General features: G+C 41.0%; 1 protein-coding gene across 1 annotated transcript; it reads right to left on the reverse strand.

The window, feature by feature from the left end:
- Positions 1 to 364: 364 nt before the first annotated feature.
- On the reverse strand, positions 365 to 10,208 carry LOC125371549 (location of vulva defective 1-like). The gene is made up of 6 exons (XM_046525655.2): positions 9,918 to 10,208; positions 5,245 to 5,455; positions 3,908 to 4,606; positions 3,054 to 3,383; positions 2,162 to 2,362; positions 365 to 993 (listed from the first exon to the last, which is right to left on the reverse strand). Exons 1-6 carry the CDS (start codon positions 10,107 to 10,109, stop codon positions 956 to 958), a joined length of 1,671 nt encoding a protein of 556 aa, XP_046381611.2. The 5' UTR covers positions 10,110 to 10,208; the 3' UTR covers positions 365 to 955.
- Between the last annotated feature and the right edge of the window lie 6,418 nt (positions 10,209 to 16,626).

A 16,626-nucleotide genomic window follows, 5' to 3' on the forward strand; every position in this document is an offset into this window, starting at 1 on the left:
ACATGGATACACCACTCAGACACAGTATACTCACTCCGAGCCGACCAGTCCTTGTTTTAGCCCCTTAATGCCGAGCGCCAGGCAGGGTAACAACAAGTACCTTCGCTCCCCGGGCGGGCGCTCTACTACTAGCCACTACCTCTAAACATGAGTATAGGCTAACAGTATTTTGCACATTGTTTTTTTTGCTGAATCAAGTAACGATCTACCTCATCGGTTGGGCGATGGGTAATCAGCTACGTCACCACGCCTTACCGCCCGATCTTCATTTGTCGGCTCTTACACCAAATATATGTGTCGGCTACTCAGAACATATTCTACCCCGAAGCCTCAACGAAGAGACAGAAAACAAAACAAGACACAATGACAATATATCTCAAGTTTAAGTTAATATACAGCTACAACATAACAACTGGAATTCCACACCTTAGAGAACCGTTACAACGCAACAACATGGCTTAACGGTGAGTTGGCTGATCAGTTAAACTCTTGGCTTAAATAATGTTTGATATGACAACATCACAATACATATAATTATCACAACTATGACAAGATTAACTGAGACATGTTTAACCCGACATAATACATGTCATTGTAGCAAAAACAAAGAAAATATACTTCAAATGAACATATCATATTAACATGTCTCTTAGTCGTGCCAGAATCGCCTGATGATGAGATGGAATCCCAGTTTCGCCCTGATGATGTTTCTTGGCGATAAATGTCCAACCGTTGCATCAGTTCGGGTTTTCCTCACACTCAAAGCGGTGACATAACGGAAATACTGCTAACAGCAACGAACAACAGAGCTCATTCATGACACATCCCTCACCCCACCCCGCACATTCTGCTTGTGTTTGGCCCATGACGAGGCATGGAGGAGATCTGTACACCGTTAACATCACAGATATCTTCACAGCCAAGGCTGACTAAACTGGAGAGTAAATTATCCACGTCACTTGCCCGTTGTCGTGCACACTTTGATTTCATTTGCTGTGAAAAAATAAATGGTATTATAAATCATATTGTGTGGTATCACAAAATAAGCTTAATGTGTATTGATTATTGATTATGTAATTATTTTCTATTGCATTTAAAATCAGAAAGCGTTAAAATATTGTTATTGTTGTTATATTTTAAAAAAAAGTATGCCTAGCAGGAAAAGAAACGCATATTCTGAAAAGTATTAAAGTCATTCAGAGATGGGTATCATTAGAGATGAATGGTTTCACAACGTGCACATTGTTGGTTTTCATCACCATCCTTTAAAGCAAAAGACGAACAGATTAAAACGTCAAAGAATCTGAAGAAAAAATAAACATGTTAAAGTCCCACGAATCTTACAAAACGTTGGACCAACATGACAATGCCCACCCACCCTCAGCTCGACTCACAGCTGATTCCCAAGTACAGAACAACACCCCTGTTCTTTAGCGCCCACATATATCCACAGACCTGACCTCAGCTGAACATTTGTGGGGCGAACTTGATGGGTGTTTATGACGCCGTAATTCTGAGCCCTAAACATTGTAGAACTTATCGTTTCATGCGAACTCGTGTGTATATTTGTGAATTCTTCTGACACTGACAATATTAAAAACGTTGATGTATCTTTGTAACCATATGAACAGCTCTTTACCTTAAAATGTCGTTGAATTCAGGTATGCGTTTCTTGTTTTAAGTGGTATATGTGATTAATAAGTATCAGTGATAGTTTTTGAGACGCAATTGGTGGCTTGCGTTAAGCATATCATTTTGTATATGTTGTAACCCTGGATCTAGGTCAATGGCCATAGTTGCACTCTTTTAATTTCACTATTTCTTTCACATTTGGGGGCTGTTGGGTAGCCTAATGGTTAAAGCGTTCGCTCGTCACGCCGAAGTCCAGGGTTCGATTCCCCACATAGGCACAATGTGTGAAGCCCATTTCTGGTGTCCCCCGCCGTGATATTCCTTGAATATTGCTAAAAGCGGCGTAAAACAATATTCACTCACTCACTCACTCTTTCACATTTGAGAATTACTTTTTATCACTGTTGTATTGATCCTTGTTGTAATTCGTTTTCATCAATACACCACTTATATAATAAATAATGATAATGACTCGGTGGTATTATTTATGATATCGTTATTATGTGATAACATTTAAAGCTTTGCACACCTTTGACCTTGGCACAATAGCTGTCATCTGGATTGGCGGTACACGCCTGCTTGCTGGGGTCGGCAGTGAAGTCACTTCCGGTACACGTGGCGTCCTGTTTGACACCTCCACTACACGTGTAGTACAGGTTACAGTTGTCGGGGTATGTGGTGGGTCTGGGGACTGCCACACGGTCAGCCGTACAGTCACAGGGAGACACGTCTGTAATTATTACAACCAGCAGGGCTTTGTTAACATATCTTGTCGTATACACAATATAAATAGCCAGCTCTGGAAGGAAATAAATCGGTATCAATGAGGGATACATTCTAGTCAAGTGATTTACAATGCACGTCGTACCTACTTTGTGTGTACATGAACATTCTAGTCAAGTGATTTACAATGCACGTCGTACCTACCTTGTGTGTAGATGAACTTCTAGTCAAATGATTTACAATGCACGTCGTACCTACCTTGTGTGCAGATGAACATTCTAGTCAAGTGATTTACAATGCACGTCGTACCTACTTTGTGTGTACATGAACATTCTAGTCAAGTGATTTACAATGCACGTCGTACCTACTTTGTGTGTACATGAACATTCTAGTCAAGTGATTTACAATGCACGTCGTACCTACCTTGTGCGTAGATGAACATTCTAGTCAGGTGATTTACAATGCACGTCGTACCTACTTTGTGTGTACATGAACATTCTAGTCAAGTGATTTACAATGCACGTCGTACCTACCTTGTGTGTAGATGAACATTCTAGTCAAATGATTTACAATGCACGTCGTACCTACCTTGTGTGTAGATGAACATTCTAGTCAAGTGATTTACAATGCACGTCGTACCTACCCTGTGTGTAGATGAACATTCTAGTCAGGTGATTTACAATGCACGTCGTACACACCTGTTTTGAAGGTAAATACAGCGCAGCCTTCCAGGTTCAGTGTCATCCCTCCGGCATCTGTCAAGTAACAGCATATCTCGGCACCATCCCAAGGCCGCGTAAAACGTTGTGTGACTTCGGATATCACAGACGATGAACATCCCTCTTGAGTCGTAATGTTTGACTGAGCGCTGAAAATGTTTTCCCTGATCACGCCAGTGTTGAACAGCACTCTCCAGCGGAGGGAGGTCGCTGGTTGCCCAAGTGTTCTCTCACAGGACAATGTTGCCTGCCACGCGTCCTCGATCAGTTTTTCTTTTGTAATTTTTAGAGTTGGCTTACTGGGTTGAACTGTAAGAAAACCATTGGAATCTAGAAATCTGCGGGGACAGTTAATGTTTCCTGTCAGAAGAAGCCATACGAAGTTCAGGGACTTGTACACATCACCAGGGTTGTGTCAAAAGAAACTGGTGAAACTAAGTTGGGGACAGAATGTCCATTTATTCTATTTACATTGGTTCCATTGAAAGGAGTCGAATTGGCAATATGTGATACTAAAATGAGGTCACCATTTGTTTGAATTTGATTGAATATTTTTAGAAAGAGTCAGCGTTTATCCAAACCTGTGCTCATCGAAAACACAGGGTTATACGTGATATATGATTCGAAAATATAGTTTTAAGGCTGGATGTTGGATGCCCTGAGATTTATCATGTTTTCACAAGAATTCTAATTATTGAATACTGTAGGAAGACCGATTTCTAACCACATTTGATTGATATAATATCCTAAACAGAATCAATAGTAGCTTCCCTGGCGTAGATTTATGAATGTTGAAATTGTCGTTCAAAGAATAGTCTATCACACGTACTTACCAAGTACTTTAACCGTGGATGTAGTCTTGACAGTTCCAAACTCACCACTTACTCGACACTCATATTGTCCCGAGTCCGAACACGTGGCTCCTTTCTTTGTCAGGGAGCATTCTCTCCCATTGACGTCAATGCTGACGTCGTCTTTAAGTTGAACCCCATCTTTGAAAAATAGGACATTAATAATTTTGGAGTCATCAGATATTGTACAAAGGAGATACAAGTCATCCTCGCCCTCATTAAAGGTTATATCTGGCATTGTCAAATATGGAAGGGACGTAGTTGTAGTCGTCACCGTCGACGTGGTTATCGTCGTTTCGGGAAGGGTTGCTGTGGTAGTTGACTGGCTTGTTAACGTTGATGGTGTTGAAGTCGATGTTGATGATGGAAACGTTGTTGATGAAGCAGGTGAAGTTGTTGTTTGTGAGGAAGTTGTTGATGTTGATGGAGAAATCGTTGATTGTGGTGAAGACGAAACTGTAGATGGTGATGTTGTTGTAGTAGTAGACACTGTTGTTGGCGATGAAGATGACGATGGTACCGATGGAGAAGTTCTTGTTTGCGACAAAGATGAAGTTGATGGTTCTGTTGAAATGAATGTTGTTGACGATGGTTGTGTTTTCGATGTTAAATCAGTTGGTATACCAGGTTTACTGGATGTTTCTGGATGTGTTGCTGGTCTGGTTGATGAAGCTTGTGGCGCTGAAATTACCACAAACAATAGTCTGTATTCATTACAGATGTCTGTATACAGGAACCAGAAAAATGTAATGATTTTGTTTTAATTATATACAAAGTGTGTCTTCACATTTCTCAGTAAGAGCCAGCCATGCACAGATCTATCTTTAAATTATTTTGAAGACGTCAAGCTATTGTTGTTGCAGTTGATTTTGGACATTCCGAGTGTGCATTATGTACAAATTCATCTAATCTATAACATTATAGAGAAAGCATACATCAAACATTTAAGTTAGATTTAAGTCAGAGCTAGATGATTAAACTGCCGGAATCAACAGATTCTTATGATTTCCACATTAGTGAATGTGAGTGAGTTTGGTATTACGCCGCCTTTAACAGTATTCCACTTATATCGCGACGTATCAGCTTAATGTGTGAGGAAAGCCCAAAGTGATGCAGGTCTCATACGTTTACCACGTCGGTGAAACCCACGAGCACTGGTATGGTGCTGACAAACCCAGAAACAAAATCGGGGCGAACCGGGATTCGAACCCTCAATCATAAATTTCTGGCGTGAAAGGACGCAACTATGGCGACTGGGCCACCCGTGCACCCGATGTCTCCATTACAGATATGAACGAATCAAATAGAAAAATGCGTACCTGTCTTGTTGCTAGCTAGGACACCACCTACAACTGCGCATGCCGCTCCAACGACAACGATGACGACGACAACTACTGCAACAACCAGGAGACGTTTATGTTCCAGAAGAAAGGGATGTTTCAGTGGACGGGTGGAGGAGCGAGTGGTGTCTGTTTCGTAGGCACTTCCTCTCGTGTAGTTCTTGTATTCCGGGTTGAGTCTTGTAGCTCTCTGGAGATAGACATGGACACACTTCAATAGCATTAACAATAAAATTCCAGAAGAGGTCATGTATTCCGGTCTAGATACCTGTGTCTATAAAACCGCCATCCTACAAGAACACTGGAACAACATGACTAAACCCCTTCCTTCACATACCTCTTGCTCAGAAGTTGTTTGATCAAGAACATTCAAGGCCTCAGTAAAGCTTTCAAAACGTGTTTATGGTAGACATGGAGACGCATTACAAAATTTGTCGCATCAGTGACCCAATAATGTCCGATGTAATGGCCTGTTTTGGGCTTGTTTACGTGTTTTTTTCAGGCGAACAACTGACCTGCCTGTGTATGTGTGGGTGACGGGTGCCACCGATGTTGTAGGATAACGCTCACCTTTAGAATAGTCTATTAATTTCTCCAGGCAGCGTTCAAGACACATCTTCAAGATCAGTATCACTCCAGTGTATGAATTTGGAGAGATAACTTTCTTACTATGAGAACGAGCCATTGCTCGGATGTTTTCACCGATTGTTAGCATGTGCTTCTTTCTTGCTAAAATGGATATGATTATCGTAAAGTTCGCTGTAATTTGAAAATTCCATGTTTGGGTCAGCGACGGGACATTATCAGTCATGTTGCCATGTGGATTTAAAGAATAATGACGTACATTACTGTATGGGTGCAGCTCTAACGACATGATTATATAGTGTATATATGTACTAGGAAAAGAGACAGCATGTGACGTTCTAACAGCATGCAAATGACCTTCTCCAGTGTTGGGGGAATCGAAGGTCCAGGTCAAATGACGCCTCGCGTACGTGACGTTTTTCTGGACAAGGTCACATAGACACATTGACGTCTGTTTTCGCCATAACAACGGTAACGCATTTTCAAGGCATTATTATCCCTCTGTGTGCTCTACCATTAGTGGCGGACATCGCACTTCTCCAAATCACAATGCCGTAGAAAACAGAGCTACCCTAATATCACCATGTGTATATATTTATACCATCACCAAAAGACACACCATCACCACACATCACCATGACTATCACCACATGCCACACCATCACCACACATCACCATGACCATCACCACATGCAACATCACCACATGTCACCATGACCATCACCACATATCACCATGACCATCACCACATGCAACATCACCACATGTCACCATGACCATCACCACACATCACCATGACCATCACCACATGCAACATCACCACATGTCTCCATGACCATCACCACATGTCTCCATGACCATCACCACATGCCTCCATGACCATCTCCACATGTCCCAATGACCATCACCACATGCAACATCACCACATGTCTCCATGACCATCTCCACATGTCCCCATCATCATCACTACATGTCTCCATGACCATCTCCACATCTCCCCATGACCATCACCACATGTCCCCATGACCATCACCACATATCACCATGACCATGATCACATGTCCCCATGACCATCACCACGTGTCTCCATGACCATCACCACCTGTCTCCATGACCATCACCACATGTCTCCATGACATCACCACATGTCCCCATGACCATCACATGTCCCCATATTCATCACCACACATCACCATGACAATCACCACATGTCCCATGCCCCCATGTCCATCACCATACATCACCATGACTATCACCACATGCCGCATCACCACAAGTCACCATGACCATCGCCACATGTCACCATGACATCACCACATATCACCATGACCATAACAACATGCAAGAACACCACAAGTCACATGACCATCATCACATGTCACCATGACCATCACCACATGTCTCCATGACCATCACCACACATCAGTATTACCATCCTACATGTCCCCGTGACTATCACCACATGTCTCAATCATTTAATGGCCCCATGACCATCACCACATGCAATTATCACCACATATCCCCATGACCATCACCACATGCCATTATCACCACATGTCCCATTGACCATCACCACATGTCCCTATGACCATCACCACATGTCCCCATGACCCTCACCACATGTCCCCGAGATCATCACCACATGCCATATCACCACATGTACCTATGACCATCACCACATGTCCCCATGACCATCACCACATGTCCCTATGACCATCACCACATGTCCCCATGACCATCACCACATGTCCCTGAGATCATCACCACATGCCATATCACCACATGTACCTATGACCATCACCACATGTCCCAATGACCATCACCACATTTACCTATGATAATCACCACATGTTCCCATGACCATCACCACATATCACCATGACCATGATCACATGTCCCCATGACCACCACCACATGTCCCAATGACCATCACCTCATGTCCCTATGACCATCACCACATCACATGACCATCACCACGTTACATGACCATCACTACACATCACCAAGACCATCACCACAACCAACATCACCACTTATCACAATGACCATGACCACATGCCACATGACCATCACCACAACCCACACCACCACATATCACCATGACCATGGCCACATGTCACATGACCATTACCATGTCACATGACCATCACCACCCTTATCCCCATGACCCTCACCATATGTCTCCATAACCATCACCACACGTCACCATCACCATGACCATCAGCATATGTCACCATGACCATCACCACATGTCACCATGACCATCACCACATGTCACATGACCATTACCACATCAAATGACCATCACTATACATCACCATGACCATAACAACATGCCACATCACCACAAGTCACATGACCATCCTCACATGTCCCAATGACCATCACCACCAGCAGCATTACCATCCTACATGTCCCCATGACTATCACCACATGTCACATCACCACATGTCCCAAAGGACCATCTAAACATGTCTCAATCACCAAATGGCCCCATAACCATCACCACATATCCTCATGACCATCACCACAAATCAGCATTACCATCCTACATGTCCCCATGACCATCACCACATGCCATATCACCACATGTCCTCATGACCATCACAACATGTCCCTATGACCATCACCACATGTCCCCATGACCATCACCACATGTCCCCATGACCATCACCACATATCACCATGACCATCACCACATATCACCATGACCATGATCACATGTCCCCATGACCATCACCACATGTCCCCATGACCACCACCACATGTCCCAATGACCATCACCACATGTCACATGACCATCAACACATGTTCCCATGACCATCACCACGTTACATGACCATCACTACACATCACCAAAACCATCACCACAACCAACATCACCACATATCACCATGACCATGACCACATGTCACATGACCATCACCACAACCCACACCACCACATATGACCATGACCATGGCCACATATGACCATGACCATCACCATATGTTTCCATGACCATCACATTATGTCCCCATGACCATCACCACATATCACCATGACCATCACCACATATCACCATGACCATCACCACATTTCACCATTGCCATCACAACATGTCAAATGAATAATCACAACATGTCACCATGACCACATGTTACCATGACCATCACCATATGCCTCATGTCCACATGACCATTACCACGTCACATGACCATAACCACATATCAACATGACCATCACCATATGTCCCCATGACCATCATCTCATGTCCCCATAACATCACAACATGTCCCCATGACATCACCACATGTCACCATGGACATCACCACATGCCTTATGTCACCATGACCATCACCACATATCACATGACCATTACCACGTCACATGACCATCACCACAACCCACATCACCACATATCACCATGACCATCACCACATGTCCCCATGACCATCACCACATGTCACCATAACCATCACCACACGTCACCATCACCATGACTATCAGCATATGTGACCGTGACCATCAACATGTCACCATGACCATCTCCACATGTCTCCATGATCATCACCACATGTCATCATGACTATCAACACATGTCCCCATGCCACATCACCACATGTCCCCATGACCATCACCACATGTCCCTATGACCATCACCACATGTCACCATGACCATGACATGTCACCATGACCATGATCACATGTCCCCATGACCATCATCACGTCACATGACCATCACCACGTGTCCACATGACCATCACCTCATATGTCACAATGACCGTCACCACGTGTCAGCATCACCACCTTTCACAATCACATCACCACATGTCACAATCATCACACGTAACTATCACTGTGACCGCTTTTCGCATTCACCACATATCACCATGACCACATGGCACCATCACCATCACAACACAATACAACATAACATATAACCGACACATTTTAGAAATCTTCAAAATGGCGACACTCGAATTACCAGCTGATTTATATTTCCGTGTTCAACACGAGCCTTCTCTGCATTACCTGAGATCTCGCGCATGTCAACCTGACGCTAGCATGAGACTACATTCACCTACCTTTGTCCATAGATACTTCTCCCCTTTCCCAGAGGATGCCAGCGCTTCATTTATGATGGGATTGGCATCATCCTGCCTCGGCTCCATGCTCCCAGTACGAGTATGTCTACCCCGGATACATCTGTTTTCCAGCACAGTGTACCCGGAGTCTTGGTCCACTGCCCTCACAATGGGGAATGTAGACGCAATCATGAACGTGTATGTCGCAACAACATACCCGTGTGCCGTATCAGTCACAGTCACTGCATTTGTGTGGCGTTCTGTCCGGCCAAGTCATTACGCAGTGAGTGTTGCTCATTCCCTGGTTTGGGCAACTAAGTAATCTGCATAATCCACTACTTATCATCACAGCTTATTGATTTATATGGTAATTTATTAGAGCGTTTCACATTTCGCATTCATCTTGCGATAAACCTCAATCCACTGCTTACTTCATACTGGAATGTCAAGACCATGCCCCAGCCGAACCCCGTTAAAACAAGAATTACAGTTAGGTCCGCTATCTGTCATAGATCGCCTAAAGCCAAGAGATGCAATAGCGAAGGCCAAACTAACTCTATTTCTGAGAGATTGACAGCTACTCGAAAGTATATAAACAGAGCAGCCAAAGATAAAAATGAAATTATCTCAATATGCGAAAATAGAAATCATATCAATACAAAAACAGAAATTCTGTGAATACCAAACTCGCAATAGATTTGTGTACCCCACTCACACACACGAGTCTCAAAGAGGGACAGGTCAGCCGAAATATCTGAGGCAGAAGGCGGACCTCTTAAACTCCTAAAGCAACAACAACGTTTCACATTTACATTGAATGATACATTTTGAAGGAACCAGGTTGAACCTTGCAACAGAATGTGGCAGCCTGATTCTGTCATATCGGTAAGATCAGCTAACAAATTTGACAGTACTGGTAGCGGTCACGGCTACGGCAAATGTTACTGTATTGGTCAATGCTCAGTAGATGCAAGAAGTTGCCATCCATAATTCTCTTCCCAATAGATGCAAGTCTGGAAACCTGTTCCAGTCACTGCCACCCATCACAACATGATATGACAGATGAATGTTTTAATCGTTTATATTGCCACAATAACGTATTTTATTGACGTACTTTTGAACAGTTGTCGTTTACGTCCAATGGAATCTGTTTTCGGTGGAAAATCGAGACTGTTTATTCTCTTAAGTTGACGAGATACATTTTATATTGCCATTTACTGAGTTATTGTTATATTAATCGGCGTATTATCCAATCTATGAAGGTATGGTATTTTAGAAGTTTGACTTGTGTTACACCTTCATGTAAACAGATGCCCTGAACTATTGAAATAGAACAATGTTTGATTATCAAAGTAAGTCGTTACTCATGCCAAGGGATTATGCACTGACTCCTGCCCAATTCGCGGATTACGCAAGGAGGGACGCTGTTCCCGGGAATGAGGCAATTTCCTTGCGGAATCAGCACGCACATATACACTTACCACATAAATAGTTCACACATTATATTTCGAAATACATAATGAGAGTAAGATTGTTGTAGCAAGACCTTACACTTGGTACAATATTCATTTTCAAGATCAACGTAATCTCTAAGGAGATGATGTTTTGCCTCAGTTGTTGAACATGTACCCTGCTGCATATTGATTTCATGACAACTCGATTTAAAATCCTATTTCGATACAAAACCACAATGGTTCATAGATCCATCACTGACAAGTAAATAAAAACAATATTTGACAGCGATCCACCGTAAACTTTTGTAACCATAAATGACAGTATTTCCACTCGCACTTTAATAAAATGTGTTGTGAAATTGTCTTCTTATCCAATTCAACTTTTTTATTATACTACATCTCATTTACTAGAACACTTGCACTAACGTCTGTATTAAATATTTCGATCCAGTGTTTATTTGATGCTCAAAAGTAGAAAATAGTCTGACATATCATATATAAATTACAATCTTCTCAGTCAAAACTATTTTTCTATCAATAATAATAATAATAAGCCTGGAATTTCCATACCTTCTGTGTATTCAATCGTAATATTTGTCTGGTGAATGCCTCTATACATCTATTTCCCCTGAATTTTGATCTTCGCAAAATATGGTTGGTAAGACAGTTTGTACTCTATTTGACATGGTTAGGAAACACATATCTTATATGATATAGATCTCCAATGAAAAACATTAAATACTTTTTACTTTGATGGTCATTCTAAAACTGTAAAACACAAGTACAACAAACATGTGTGTGATGCATCTTCTCTTCACTCACTGAGACATTCGTGTATACGCTGTTCCAGTACAATGGAACGCATGGAGTACCGTGATCTTCTTCAATTTAATAGTCTATAAAAATACATTTGATTTACCTGGGAAGTTCATTTGATGGCCATATACATAGTAGTAACACAGCGACTCACAAATAGCTAGTTATCCATTCATGCGTTTTGTGAATTCACTTGTGTATGCCCCACACTTGAGAATTCTATTTGCTTTGTATTCTGCCCTATGAAGCTGTGGTTCACTCACCCAGAACCTACTTCCTACTTGGTGGGTTTCAATTATAGCCTTAACACAGTATGTGGTTTCAAAGAAGCCGCTACGTTTTCGTGGACTTCAATTGAAGTGGTTAATCACTGAACATACAGCATAGGTTTTTGTAATTGGTTTATTTGTTGTTTTTTAAAACTTACATTCAATTCAATTCTTCATGTCTGTACTTAAGGCTAGTGGCCCATATACACAAATAATATGATAAAATAACAATGAGAGATGAGGTTGGTGCACGTTTAAGGTATTAATAATCTTTATACTTATTTCTTTTCGCAGAGGAAGGCATGTTCTATTTTATTACATTAAGTTTTCAAATATCCTGTTAAGACATGTGTTGTTGCCTCACATTTAGGACTTACGGACAAATAACTGGAACCTTTAAATAAAACACTTCTTTTGAGAAGAACTAAGATTACTAAGGATTATAAAAAAAACAATGTTCGATATAGTTTACAGGGATATAATGTTTCAAGACTTCTATCAACTAGACAAAATCATAAGAATGAAACACGCCCTTTAGCAAATGTAAGTCACATAGGGCACATGAGTGCAGACTTTATTCCACCGGCATATTGTCCTTGTTCCACAGCTAACTTGGACATACATGCCCGAAATGTGGCAACTCACTACGATACAAAACAAATAAAAGATCTGTCATATACCATCAGGTTCTTACTTAAACTTAAATGCTGAATATAAATCTTGAAATGAGAGATCCGATTGGTACATGTATTGGTACTCCTCATGTACTAATTGCCTTCACAGAGGAAAGCATGTTGCATTTAATAACATTAACTGTCCAAATATCCAGTTTAGACTGGTGTTGACGCTTCACCTTTAGGGCTTTATGGACACATAACTGTAACTTTTCAATTATAGACGTCTTTGTGAAGACATAAGATTAAATGCTAAAACAGGAAAAAACTTGGGTGCAGAAAGACTCCCTCGCCAGGTCAGATTCAAATGCCAAAACACAACAACCTAGTGCACGTGAAAGTCAGAATTCCCATGCAGTTGGTGGCAACTTTTCTTTATAAAGAAGCTTCAGACACTGTGAAGTTACACATTTCCTTAAACATGCCCCAGAGAAGACCGTTAAGCATTCGCGACAGGAGTAGGGCCATAGCGTGGCTACAAGATGGTGCATCCATAAGGAATGTTGCCCTTCGTCTTCAAGTGTCACCGTCTGTCATTCACAGACTGAGGGAACGGTTCCAGACAACAGGGAGAGTGCAGGAAAGACCGCGTTCTGGTAGACCCAGAGTAACATCTAGGGCAGATGACCGATACGTTGTGCTGCAAGCCCTTCGGAACCAGCTCACAACAGCCAGTGCTTTGAGACTGCAACTACGACAAGCAACACACACCAACGTAAGCGTATGGACCATCAGGGACCGCCTCAGAGCTGCTCCTTAAAGGTCACGTCGTCCAGCTGTACGTCCTCATCTTCGTCCTCATCACCGAGCTGCAAGACTTGCCTAGGCCAGGGCACATTTGAGATGGGATAATCAACAATGGTCCAGAGTTCTCTTCACTGACGAGTCCCGTTTCTGTCTTGAGCATAATGATTGAAGGGTAAGGGTTATGAGACGTCCTGGAGAACGTTATGATGATGCCACTGTACGAGAAAGAAACAGGTTTGGCGGTGGCTCTGTGATGGTATGGGGAAGCTTCAGTTTGCATCACCGAACACACTCACTATTGACATTGTGATTTCCAATTTTGACCCCCAATTTCTTGTAAACCTGTAAATGTTTTTGTTTTGAAGCTTGATAATCTGCTAATGCACAATTGTAATGATACGACCACATGTCATTAAATGCTCCTTTTTATAACAGAATATTTTGGTGTTCCCATAATGTTTGTGTGTAGTTATATAATTTACAGGGTGACACTGTTCTCTAAGACTCTATAAACTGGACAAATCATAAGAAAATGAAAACCAGGCTCAAGTAAATGTAAATTACACAGGACACATATGCGCTGACTCTGCATTAACCGGCATATCGCCATTGTTCCACGGATAATACATGTACGTAATTTTGTCAACTCGCGACTATATAAAGCAAATGAAGGAACTATAATCTACAACTCAGGTTCTAACTCAAACTTACATTGAGTTACCATGTCTCTAATTCTTTGTTTAAAGTCTATCAGAAATATTGGAACACTGCCCACTTCCTGGAAGATCAATGCAAAGCCAAAACCGAATCGAAACAACACATTCTAGATAGAAGTAGCCTCGTATAACGATTAGTCAAAGATATAAATCATTTTATAAACCTTACAAGTCTATTGCTAGGCAATATGCATAAACCTTATCCGAAACTTAATGCATGTCGGTAGAGAAATATCATATATAGGGTATCTTCCACATTCTCCCAAAACCATAGCATTGGGAGTAGTCTCACGTTTATTCAGAAAACGTTCACAAGCAATATAATGTACCCTCTCTGTGCACTCCTGTCTTAGGTATCCCTACATTTACGAACAACAATGTAAAAGTGGCATTATTTGAGAATCAAAACTCTTACAGTAAACGTTGTATGAACATTGGTCATAACAATACATTGTCCTCAGCACATCAAATAATGCTTTCTTGTCATTTATTGCAACGTATGTACAACTTTGAGAAAGACTAACTGACTTGTGTGGACTATCATAATACCAAGATAATTATATTGGTTCACAACTTAAGAAATAAGAACCACATCGTCGGCAAAGAGTGATAGAAATAACGCCAATAAATCTGGTAATAACTGAACACCCCTATCACTGTACCAACTCCTTCTGAAACCAATTCATTTATAAATAGAGAAAATAGAATTGGACAATCCAATAAATCTGTAAATCCTTCATTTGTCTGAACAAAAGATTTTAATACTGACCATATACTCTTAATAATCCGTAACATCTTCCAAAATATGTATTTTTAAGAAGGTATTAAAGTTTGGTCCTGTCCTCGGAGTCGAACAAAAGTAACATATAATGTACCTATTTTCTTAGAATTATATTTTTTAATAACTGCATGTAGTGTGAATACATTATAAGTGGTTGCATATCTAGTCCTAAATCCCCCCTGTGCCTCAGTAATCCTTTCACTGACGCTAGCCCACTTCGTGATTCTCTTGTTCAAAATACCAATATATATTTGACTAAATATCGACAATAAAGTAATAACCCTATACTTGTCGATTGCCCCACTTTTATCAAGCGGTACAATAATACCTGTTAAGCACTGGCTTGGGACAACACCTTGACAACAAGATCAAATACAGATGACATCTCCACAATAGCCAATACCTGATCATCATGTCCAGTCACAATATCACAATCATGTTGTGTGTGGAAATCGAGATTCTCACCAGAGGCTTAATTACTTTCATTTGACCTAGTAACCCAATTACCTAACAGACCACTTCCGGCGACGCAAGCGTTTGCAATAAGACCAAACTGTTTAAAGTCAGAGTCCTGTGCCAGTAAATATAAATAACCCACTTCTCCTTTATTAAAAAAACTCCTTTTTCTTTCTTAAAGTAGATATATATTTATTCAAAATAACTTTATATTTGCTAAAACCACGCCTGGTTTTACAGTGCCTATGCATATGGTGTCTAAGCATTCTGCTACTCTCCCTTTCCAACATCCGACATTCTTTATCATACCAGACATAAGTTTTAGATTCTTAACTAAACATGCATTGGATTTATATAAAACAGAGTTAAATATACACACAGATTTGTTAACATCCACACTAAGCATATTTGTAACATCTTGTTGATGTTTCTGAGCAGTAATACCAGAAAGGTTGCTAATATATAAATCTCTTTTTAAATCGCCCCAAACAAATGTATCTGACTCTATATATTGAGCTGTGATGCACTCCTGACTCCTTGTAGAAAATGTTAATGGCAGGTTCTTATACTCCTCTTGTTACCAAGCTCGAGCTCTGATATATTTTTTAATTGTTCTTTAAAGTAAAATAGAAAAATTCATCGCAATAAAAAATAGTAGTATTAAGAGATTCGACAGAAAATGGAAGGAATTATCAGCCTACTTATTATAATTTCTCAGTCAATCAATAGATGTACTTACCCATATCGGATCATGTTTTAAGATTCAATGAATTGCTACATGTATATACCTCATGTA

Source organism: Haliotis rufescens, unplaced genomic scaffold (assembly GCF_023055435.1).
Source record: "Haliotis rufescens isolate VD_foot unplaced genomic scaffold, xgHalRufe1.0.p SCAF_9, whole genome shotgun sequence".
Taxonomy (NCBI): domain Eukaryota; kingdom Metazoa; phylum Mollusca; class Gastropoda; order Lepetellida; family Haliotidae; genus Haliotis; species Haliotis rufescens.

Excerpts from the sequence above, each read along its gene's own strand:
- LOC125371549 (XM_046525655.2), bottom strand. The coding sequence starts at position 10,109 with ATGATTGCGTCTACATTCCCCATTGTGAGGGCAGTGGACCAAGACTCC. Across the intron at positions 4,607-5,244 it reads CCTAGCTAGCAACAAGACAG|CGCCACAAGCTTCATCAACC; the intron begins GTACGCATTTTT and ends TGGTAATTTCAG. Across the intron at positions 994-2,161 it reads CTATTGTGCCAAGGTCAAAG|CAAATGAAATCAAAGTGTGC; the intron begins GTGTGCAAAGCT and ends ATTTTTTCACAG.